Source organism: Callorhinchus milii, unplaced genomic scaffold (assembly GCF_018977255.1).
Source record: "Callorhinchus milii isolate IMCB2004 unplaced genomic scaffold, IMCB_Cmil_1.0 Scaffold8, whole genome shotgun sequence".
Classification (NCBI taxonomy): domain Eukaryota; kingdom Metazoa; phylum Chordata; class Chondrichthyes; order Chimaeriformes; family Callorhinchidae; genus Callorhinchus; species Callorhinchus milii.
The window spans coordinates 13,542,298-13,553,222 of record NW_024704749.1 but is presented as its reverse complement, the minus strand read 5'-3'; the positions used below and the strand labels follow the sequence as shown (position 1 = coordinate 13,553,222).

The 10,925-nt window shown below is 48.1% G+C and overlaps 1 protein-coding gene across 2 annotated transcripts; it reads right to left on the bottom strand.

The window, feature by feature from the left end:
- Window positions 1-6,842, bottom strand: nelfb (negative elongation factor complex member B). 2 transcript variants are annotated; one of them, XM_042337781.1, is made up of 13 exons: window positions 6,708-6,842; window positions 6,060-6,223; window positions 5,671-5,770; window positions 5,328-5,558; window positions 4,835-5,020; window positions 4,218-4,330; window positions 3,624-3,726; window positions 3,195-3,344; window positions 2,732-2,874; window positions 2,305-2,411; window positions 1,705-1,843; window positions 1,361-1,469; window positions 1-766 (listed from the first exon to the last, which is right to left on the bottom strand). In XM_042337781.1, the coding sequence occupies exons 1-13, from the start codon at window positions 6,807-6,809 to the stop codon at window positions 611-613; spliced, it is 1,803 nt and encodes a 600-aa protein (XP_042193715.1). In that variant the 5' UTR covers window positions 6,810-6,842; the 3' UTR covers window positions 1-610. The 2 variants fall into 2 exon arrangements, with proteins under 2 accessions (XP_042193715.1, XP_042193716.1); XM_042337782.1 differs by having other exon boundaries at window positions 3,195-3,290.
- Window positions 6,843-10,925: the final 4,083 nt, after the last annotated feature.

Sequence of the window (10,925 nt, the reverse complement as noted above, 5' to 3'; positions counted from 1 at the left end):
TACATATTTCAAACTTTTATTTTTTTTCATTAAAAAAAAGTGATACATCATTTTAAATGGCCACCTTTTTAAATTGCACATTAAATAAGAAATGAGCTGAGACTGAAATTTCCAGTTGGCCTTATTGAAACAAAAACATAGTTTTTAAACATTTAAGTAACTGTAATACAGTACAAAATACAATATTCAACCCCCCCCCCCGCCACTCTTTACTACTTTGGATCACACTAAAGGCAACGGTTTCCTTGGTAAAACCGGGTTAAAAAAAAATCAAAAGTCCTGAACTTGCCGATAAAACTTCCTAAATAAAAAAGTTCTAACAATCCCCCAAATAAAAAAAATTGGTAATTTGTTTCATGGCTATTTGTGGGGCACTGTTGTGTGCAATTGTTTTTTTTTTTGGGGGGGGGAAGGAGAAAAGAGGAGGGGAAGCTAAATAGAATAAATGCTGCCAATAAAAATGTGGATTTTATCAGGACTTCAACTCTTTGAACTTCTATAGGTTTAACAAGGAAAGAGCTGTAGATGTGACTTCCGTGCGCTCAGAGATCCACTCCAAAACAAGGGCCAGTGAACCTGGCAATAGGTGTTGGCACAAGGGCTCCAGCTCTCAGGCGGTGGTGGTGGTGGTGGTGGTGGTGGGTGCAGTGACTGTCCTCACAGGCAGGTCCAGAGGTGGCGTTTCCCCCGTTTGTACAGGGCTCTGCTTCACCACCTCCATCTTCTCAGTGAGTTGGGTGTACAGCTCCTTCACTGCCTCAGTGCTCTGCACAAAGGCAGTTAGTTAGTCAGTCAGCTTCGCTGCCGGACACACGTGATTAACAGACACTTGGACGTTTTTTCCTCCAAATACACAGTGGCTGCAATTACAGCAATCCCTCGCGAAAAACTTCGAGACATTTCAACGTTGTAGGCATTGTATTAAATACAATAATAATCCTTGCGTTTGATATAGCGCTTTTCAAGTCTTCTCGACGTCTCAAAGCGCTTCACAGAATAGACTGTAAAGTGAATTGACTGTATATTTGTGGGCGAAACGCGGCAGCCAATTGCGCACAACAGCGTCCCACAGACAGTCGTGGGTTGAAAATTTATTATTGTTTTGTTTTGGAGGGATTATTATTAGGAGTGTGGAGTAAGGAAACTTGCCCAAGTTTCGCCCGGCCTGGAATTGAACCCAGATATCTCGCTTGCAAAGTGAGTACTCTAACCACTGAGCTACAGGACTCCCAAGATTATTATTACAAACATTATTATTATTATTATCAGCTTTTTAGGAAGCATAGCTTCCCTTCAATTGCTGACAAATGCACTTATTTTTACATCAGTCACATGCTCAATAGAAATGGATATTCCCTACCTGTTTGCCAGGTTCCAGTGTCTTTAGCAGCAAAACCATCTTTGACTGGACCACTTTGAGGTGAAGATGGAGCAGCAGCCGAAGGACATGTCTGTGTACGTTCTCTTTACTAGAAAAGAAGACACCGACCGGGACCTTAAAATCAAGAATTTAAAGAACCCTGAACTCGAGCCTGAACTATCTCTCTGACGATCCTTAAGAAAGGTTTCTGTGCAGGAATCCGATTGTTCAGAGCACCGGTGAAGCCCTGTGTCATTTGAGAAGGTAACAAGTCATCACAAGAGCACCAGAGTGATTTATTGAGGCTTTGTTTTTGATTGCAATTACAAGCCAATGTTTCTCACCTGGAAATCGATGTAAGGAAGAATCCGAACAGCGTGGTGCAGAACTCCTCTGAAGCGAACTCTTCCGTGAGCAACGTCAGGTGGCTGGTGAACAGGTGCAAGAAAATGTCGCTGGATGCCATGTCACCGTGGGTCTCAGCTGCAACGAAGAGAAACACACACACACACATACTCACCATTTGATATCCTGGCCAGTCAAACCCACTAGCACGATTCCCTCAATCCCAAACACTGTGCTAATCTAAGAGTGATAACTTTTCATGGTATGAGTCAAATTAAAATCTTAAACAAGGGTAGCCCAGCCAGCAGGTTAATTGAATGGGGCACTGGAGACATCAGAGAATGAAATAATGTTAAATAAATGTGTCACCTGGACAATCCCATCAGGACATCAGTGTCATGGTGATATTAACTATGATGCAGTTAGCAGTTAGCATTGGGTTATATTAACCCACAAAAGCTGCCGGGTGCCATTTTAAGCAGCTACAAACAATGAACGGTGGATAGAAACTCGCTTCTTTTACTGTATAATGCAATCCTGTACAAACACACGGCTTAAAGGAAAACCATATCACAACTGCACACAACTCTCGTACTCACCCAAAGCAGGGAGCAAACGGAGGATGGCATTTTTGTTCCTCTGTTTAGTGATGTGTAGCACGTAATAAAGCACGATTTCACAGGCCACCCGATTCTCCTGGACGAACCTGGCAAGAGTGGAGAATTAACAGCCTTACTCTGTAACAGACACTTTGCGTACGTGACCTAGAATATTGCTGACAGGTTGTTGGGATGTGGAATGCCCTGCCAAGTAAGGTGGTAGAGTCAGCGCCCATTGTGGGTTTCAAGAAGGGAGTAAATGGGTACATGAAAGATAAAGGCTGGAAGGAGTACGGGGATAGGACAGGGCAGTGATCTCTCGACACCACCACCACCTTGCACTTATATAGCTCCCTCCACTTGGGGTAGGGTCTCGGAGCGCTTATATAGAAGGAAATAACATGCAAACTTCTCACTGTTGACGTACTTGAGGAAGGACTCGGGCAGGGTGGTGGGGTACACGAGGGCGACCTTCTCCTCGCTCGGCAACTTTTGGTCCACGTTGAAAGTGTGATCATCCACCACGAAGGCCATCAGGTTGGGCAGGAACCTGGTAGTCAGTTCGATCTCCTACAGAAAACAGCACAACATCACTCCATGTGCTCAGCGCACAAAGGTAAAGATTCGTGTCAATGCCACGAACCACAAGCTTTTTTTATTCTTGAAAAATCATCATAAAAATTGCAAGCCATTGTTTATTTGTTGGGAAACAGACTGTTTAAAAACATCAAACAGAGGAACAAAGAAAAAAAACAATCTTAAAACAGGACGTAAGATGTCACACAATGGACTGGAAGTGAGATCGGTCGGTCACGACTAATACAAACAAACAATTTATCGCGTTGCACAACCTAATTCCACACATAAAAGGCAAAGCTTTGCTCACGTACTGGTTTGGGCTCCTTGAACACCTGGCTGTCAATCATATCCCAGGCTCCTTGTCCAAGTGAGAGCATTCGCAGCAGGAGGAGGAGGTCAGCACTGTCCTGTCCAAATCCACAATCAAGAGTTTTAAGCACCACACGCAGATCCTGAGCTAACTTAACAACAGGAAATATACAGTCAATTTACTCTACAGTATATCCTGTGAAGCGCTTTGAGATGCCTCAACGACATAAGGCGCTGGAACAAAAGCAAGGATTATTATTATTATTACCTCCAGTGCGCAACAAGAGAAAACATAAATGTAGGGGAATACACAGAAACGGAGGGCTACAGTTTCTGACAGGATGATTTTTTTCAACATGCAGCAGTGCGTTTTACACAGAAGACGCGGTGTAAGCCACTCCTGATCTGAACCAGCGGCTGTTGGTACCTACCCGAGGCAACGCATCCTGGCTGACCAGCTCCTGCAGGTTCTTCACAGTGCTCAGGGCCAGAGTGTTTATCGCAAAGGGATCGCAGAGTATCATCGAGAGGTCGCTGGAAAGAGGCAGAACGTTAGCAACGGAAAAAAAAAACCTCAAGCACGCTGGCAGAATCCCAAACATCTCGTAGTGCAGTGGTTCGCGCGCAAGTGAGAGGACCCGGTTCGATTCCCGGTGGGGTGGGGGGGAGAAGGTGAAATATTAGGCAAGTTTCCTTACTGCACACACACGTCTCTGTTTACCTAACAGTAAGTAGGATCCCGAGTGTTAGCCGAGCTTTAAGCACCAACACAAATCCCCCCACAAAAAAACTTTAGTCACTCAATCCACGGCTGTTTGTGGGACACTGCTGTGCGTAACTGGCTGCCCCGTTTCACCCACAAAATATACAGTCACTACACTTTATAAGATCTTGTGTGAAGTGCTTTGATAAATCTCCATAATGCGATAAGGATCTCTATCAAATGTGAGGATGATTATTATTATTAAAACCAGACAGCACTGCTGTAAAGGCTGATCACCGGCGTTTGCCACGAACACACTTACCCGAGCACCTGCTCCTGTCCCTTCTTCACTCCATCCAAGAAACCCTGCAGCTCTCGGGCTCGCTTTGCATCCACAAATCTCTCTCGAATACACGCGTCCAGGCACCAGGTAAACTGCAAAGGACACACAAAGTCACCCAGTGGCACAACAATAAAACTGCGGGATTTCCGCGCGGCAGAGAAGATTCGGGGGCGATCTGGTTTCGAGGCTCTCGGATTCTAATAGGGGTGAGATGGGATCCCGCTGAGCTGCTTGGCATGGTTAAGAAGCCCCACAACAACTATTGTCACTCAAGCTGAGAAAAGGTGGTGAGAAGGTGAAGCTCAGCCAACGGCGTCTCACTCTGAAGTTGAAGTGGCCGTGTATAATACGGCATTTATTGCGATTGGCGATATCTCATATTCAGAGTCATTAAAAGAATGGGTTTGTACAGTAAAACCCGCATCAGTCTGATCTGTATCAATTGGATCATTGCCTAAACAGTACATCTGCCCAAGCCCCGATCGTTCAAGAGTTTATATTCTACACAATATTAAAAGTGTGGTTCCAATTGATACGACTTATGTGAGGTTTACTGAGGTTAACGCGTTTACTGGTGCAGTTAGGGGGTGGTGTACCTTGTGACAGGGGTCGACTGAACAGATTTCGCTGATATCGAGGTCGTGCAGGGACATCAGGAGCTCTGCCCGCAGGGTGCAGTAATGCACGTTCCTCGTGCGCAGGAACAGAGTGCGCAGGAACTGCAGAACCATGTCGTAGAGCTTGACGTTTTTCCCAATCATGTTGGTTAACTTCTGCACAACCTAGACAACAACAACAACACATGAGATTTACGCAGCCCCTTTCATGTCGGGAGGACGTCCCAAAGCGTTGGACAGTCAGGGATTTGGACCCGAGCTGGGATCAGGGATCAGGAGGGGGTGGAGGGCAGGGAAGGTGGGGTTAGGAGGGCGGCCGAAGTGACTTTTATTGCATTTACTGGCAACAATCCTTAGCTTTTCACTGACAGGAGAGCAGTACATTCAGCACTCGAAGGGATTCCCTTCGATCTGACGGTGTGCGGGCGGCAGGCTTTGCTTTGGTGACGAGTGTTTTCCGAGCCGTCCTTACCTCTCCCTGGCGCCTGGCTTTGGGGGAGGCCGAGAAGAAGTTGTGCAGCACTGACAGGTCACTGCTGAACAGGGCGTTTTCCTTCTCAACGATGTACTGCTTGAGCAGCGGCGAGACCTCATCTCCAAAGAGCGCCTGGTTGTCCTGCCAGATCTGCCGTTTGACCTCAGTGGCACAGATTTTATACAGATCCTTGTCTGCCATCACCAGCTTCAGCTTCTCTTCGGGTACCTGTGGACATGTAGTTAGGAGTGTTACCCTGGGCAAAGACAACATTGCATTGGGGGGGGGGAATGTTGGTTTGACTGCAGCACCATAAACAATGTTAACGTGAATGACTGACCTTTGGTAAGTGTTTCATTACACACATAACGACCGGCTGTATTGACGGCACTTTCACCAGTGGGAAGCATTTCCCCAACAGATCTTCCAGTTTGTTGTATCTTCAAAACAATAATAATAATAATCATTATTAACCCAATGCACGACTGGTTGGTTGTGGGACGCTCACTGCAATCGGCAGCCGCGTTTTGTCCACAAAATACACAGTCAATTGACTTTACGGTATATTCCGTGAAGCGCTTTGAGACGTCTCGACGACGCGATCGGGGGGGGGGGGTTTGTATCACGTGCATTGGAGCAACGTTGGGAAGGGATTGAAATCCGTTCGACCCGCAGACGTCGTACGCTGCATTACGACTCCGTCCCTCTCCCCTGCTCTCCCGGCTCTACCTCTCTCCATCTTTTCCCTCGGATGCGATGGTGGCGACCTTATCCAGCAGCTTCTCTCGCAGTTCGTCAAACACGGACTGGTGGAACTCGAGCCGCGGGATGCTGTGCAGGTCCAAGAAAGGCAGAGCCGACTGCAGGGACGGCAGTAAGATTCCATTCTCGATCTGGGGGGTGTGGTGGGGGGGGAAAATGGGAAAAGAAACGCAGAGCTAAAATACGGGACGTGAAAAGTACCCCTGAACTTTCGAGCAGAGAACAAGCGACGTAAATACAACACAGCGCACGTCCCCCGGTGCTGCTTCAGTGATTACAATGAGAGCTCCGGAGACCTCGACCCCTCTCGTCACCACGACACAGGCGATCAAACTCGTGCCCTCCCGACGGCTCGTCACGGAGCCCCTTCATCATCATCATCATCATCATCATCCTCCTCCTCCACCATCTCTCCCCACTCTCGCATCTTTCTCTCTACCCCCCTCCTCCCCCCCCTCCCCTCTCCCCCCTCCCCCCCCTCTCCCCTCCTCCCCCCCCCTCCCCCCCCCCCTCTCCCCCCTCTCTCCCCTCTCCCCCCCCTCCCCTCCCCTCTCCCCCTCTCCCCCTCTCCCCCCCATCTCCCCCCCTCCCTCTCTCCCCCTCTCCCCCTCTCACCTGGAACTGATCGATGGCTTTCAGAGGTTCGGTGCAGTTGGTCAGAGTTTCCTTCAGTTCATCGCCGCTCGCGATGCCGAGTTCCTGCAGCCCCGAGAACATGGCGCCGGCCCCGCCCCTTCCGCCCCGGGCCCCGCCCCTTCCGCCCCGGGCCCGGCCCGTCCCCAACACACGTCCGGCCGGAGCCGCCCGACCCCCAACTGGGGTTCCGGCTCACACCTGCCCTCAGCCCCCACCCACACACCCCCACACACACACAGACCCACACACAGACACCCCCACCCCTCACACCCCCACCCCCCCCACACCACACCCACACACACCCCCCCCACACACCCACACACACATACACACACAGACCATTGCACACATACTGTACATAACACCCCAACTAAGTCACATACATCAACAATGCCCCAGTTTTAGTGTAAAGGACACATTACCCCTTATTATCCCCCACACCCCCCCCCCCACACACACACCCCCCACAACACATACACCCACACCCCCCCCCCCACACACACACACCCCCCACACACACACCCCCCCACACCCCCCCCCCACACACACCCCCCACCACACACCCCCACACATACACATACACCCCACACCCCCCCCCACACACACACACCCCCACACCCCCCCACACACACACCCCCCACACCCCCCCCCCACACACACCCCCACACACACCCCCCCACACATACACATACACCCCACACCCCCCCCACACACACACCCCCACCCACACACACCCACCACACACCCCCACCCCCCACACACACACACACCCCCACACACACCCCCCCACACATACACATACACCCACACACACCCCCACATACACATACACCCACACACAACCCCCCACACACCCCCCACCCCCCCCCCACACCCCCACCACACATACACCCCCACACCCCCCCCACAACACACCCCCCACACCCCCCCACACCCCCCCCCCCCCAAACCACCGTAGTTGACTTTCTTGCCGCAGACGCATTGCGGAGACTCATCAGAACCCGAAATAAATGTCACAAAAGCACAGCAGAGGTTCAGTTTAAAGGTCCTCCTCGACAGAGGTTGTGTTGGTCCGTCCGTCTGTCGGGTGACGATTGCAAATAAAACAGCGGAAATGTATTCTTTTCAAAACAAACAGCTTCACACCTGCAACTTAACGAGGAAATTGAATCGAAATTCTGTTTTATATAAAAAAAACATTTCGCTTTTTTGCTCTCAAAAACAATCACAACACTCGAATCCGCGAATCCAGTGACCGGTCAAATATTTTGCAATATACTGGAAATGCGTCCATTGGAACCCAATTTACAAATTATCTCGGCTTCGACTTTCGTCCAAAGGGGACTCTCGATTAAACATTTTTACAGACTCAAACCTCTTGAAATTCCAGTCCGGTTTATTTAGCCCAAAGGGGCTTTTTGCGGAACATGAGGCAGAATATATCAATGCGACAAAACCCTTCCGGCAAAACACTCTCGAGTTAATTTCTCCAAATTGCTCCCTTAACTCTGCGCCCACTCCCCGCCCGCCCGCCCGCCCGCCCGATGTGCAGTCACCAGAGCTTGACCCTGCATTTAACAGAGATCAAAACGCTCCCGCTTGGCATAAAGTTCGGAGCACAATCTACAATTGTAGCTGCGGGATATTTTTTTTTCTCTCAAAACAAGGAAACTCCACACGCGGCACCGACCCGCAAGGGATCCCCGCTGCCCGCTCGGAACTTGATATCCATAACGTTTTTCGGAGCCTGCACGACAGAGTGTCCTCGGAGACCTTTTGGTTCATTTAAAACTAAGCTGAGGCTCCCTCGATGTTTCTGAAATGCCGCCAAAGGCAGCGAGACAGACTAATAGCAACGATAATTATAATAATAATGCTATACCGTGCCTTTGATTTGACGCACTGCCTTCCACGTCGGAAGGAAATCTCAAAAAAAGCGCTTCACAGGATTTACTGTAAAGTGGGGTCGTTCGGTGTCTAATCAGGAATGTTCATTAAATGCATTCCCTCAGAGGAAATAGAATTCCCGTTGGAGAAAGGAAACCTCCATTTGTGATTCTTGGGATCCTTACGCTCGAATGCCGTTAAGAAATGCCCCAAATTGTAGCTTCGCCGTTTTCCCACGAAAAATCGACCAAAGTTGGAACACAACTGAACGATGTTCACCCACGGCTGTTCTCTGCTCTGCACAATGCTGTAAGCACAGGGTTAAACTGCGGTAATATTGGGCCAACACCGATCATGAGACCGGTGATTCTGAAAGCTGTGTTCATCAAGTTAACCCCTTAAGTCTCAGACCTGCAACCCAGCAGCTGTTGCTCACTTTACACCGTGCTTTCAGCATTGCCCAGAAAACACGTACACTTCAAGTCAAGACAAGTCAACATCAGCCTCGTCACATTGTATTGTTGGCACGTTCTCTTAAATCAACAAAGACTCTATTCAATTTTAAGCATGTAAACGTAAGTAGTTATAGAAAAGGCCCGCACTGCACTGCGCAGTTCCATATCAAAGATTACTTGGCCCATTCGCACCACATAAAAGTCAATAAAGGCACAGTACGTCTAGAGTTTGTACAGTTCTCTATCAATCTCGATACTAGATCAAAAATATATAAGTTAATGTCAATTAGATATATTGCACAATTCCAACAGTTTCCATTAGGACTTCTTTCTCTCACTCTACAATTTGACTAAGAACTGAGTTCCTACCCACTGCTCGGTAAACAGAGGTGTGTGCGTGCGCAGGAAACAAACTTGCCTAAGATTCACCCTGGTCGGGAATCAAACCCGGATCGTCTCACTTGCGAGCCGAGTGCTCTAACCACTACACTACAGGACTCCACAAGTGGTCATAATTCACATGTGAGTTTTGGCAGGTTATTGGACCCAAAAGCGCAAACTGAAAGTGTAGAATTGCCCGTAAATTCAAGTACAGTGACCTCTAACCTGATTCTGGTGAAGAATGAGAGGGTGGATAATAAGTCACGCCACTCGTATTCACACACCGCAATCGGTTTATAATAATAATAATAAACCTTGCATTTGATATAGCGTTTTTCACGTTGGGAGGACGTCCCAAAGCGCTTCACAGAACACACTGTAAAGTGAATTGACTGTATATTTGTGGGCGAACGCGGCAGCCAATTGCGCACAGCAATGTCCCACAAACAGTCGTAGATTGAAAATGACCAATTTATTATTGTTTTTGGTTTTGGAGGATTATTATTAGGCTCTGTGTGGAGTAAGGAAACTTGCCCAAGGTTTCACCCTCTGCCTGGAATTGAACTCAGGTCTCTCGCTTGCAAAGCGAGTGCTCTAACCACTGAGCTACAGGACACCACGTGGAGTCCTGTAGCTCAGTGGTTAGAGCACTCGCTTTACACCGATTTCAAGTGCTCTACAGGCAGTGTGAGTGGGACCTGAGCAGTGGGTTCAGATTCTTTCCTCTCTATTCACGCCGAGTGAGAGAAATACAGAACAATGATAATCCTTGCATTTGGCACAGCGCTTTATCACGTTGTCAAAACATCTCAAAGGACTTCACAGGAAGTTAGTGTCAAGTGTAGTGACTGGATATTAATAGCATCAGTGAGACTTGTCACTTATTCACTGATGGATCAGCTGGTTCGTGCTCAAGGAATGTTGCCAACATTCATAAATGGCACAATTTTCTTAAACCCAGAATAGAATGGCAATAGAAAAACGTACAAAATGCCAGGTCAGGCTTTCTCAGCAAATAACAACATTTACATAAGATATAGCACCTCTCACGTCTCAAAGTGCTTCACAGGACTTGCTGTAAAGTGTAGTGGCTGTGTAGTTTGTGAGCAACACTAAATTACAAACTAAGATCAAAGGATATGGAATCAAAACTTTGAGAGACAGTAAAGCTTGGGATTGTAGGAATACAATAAACGTCTGATAACTCGACCCTGGCTTAACGTGTCACTACCACTTAAGCCAACATGCTGTCAATATCAGGATGGCAATTATTTATGTATTAATACACATGTCTAACTCACCGCTCCTGATAACTAGTCACTGAGCTACTTTCCCTTGGACTGTTGAGTTATCAGGAGTTTACTGTATTAAAACACACATACACCTGTATATACAAAAACAATTCGTAATACTTCAGCCATTCAACTCTATTTTTCCCCTCCCCTCCCTTTGACAAAGTTGACCAAAAACACGG

Bases quoted from the DNA above. Each gene is read 5' to 3' on its own strand.
- nelfb (XM_042337781.1), bottom strand. From the start codon at position 6,809: ATGTTCTCGGGGCTGCAGGAACTCGGCATCGCGAGCGGCGATGAACTG. The intron at 5,559-5,670 runs GTCAGTCATTCA...ACATGTCCACAG, and splicing joins TAATGAAACACTTACCAAAG to GTACCCGAAGAGAAGCTGAA. The intron at 2,875-3,194 runs GTACGTGAGCAA...TGTTTTCTGTAG, and splicing joins TGTTCAAGGAGCCCAAACCA to GAGATCGAACTGACTACCAG.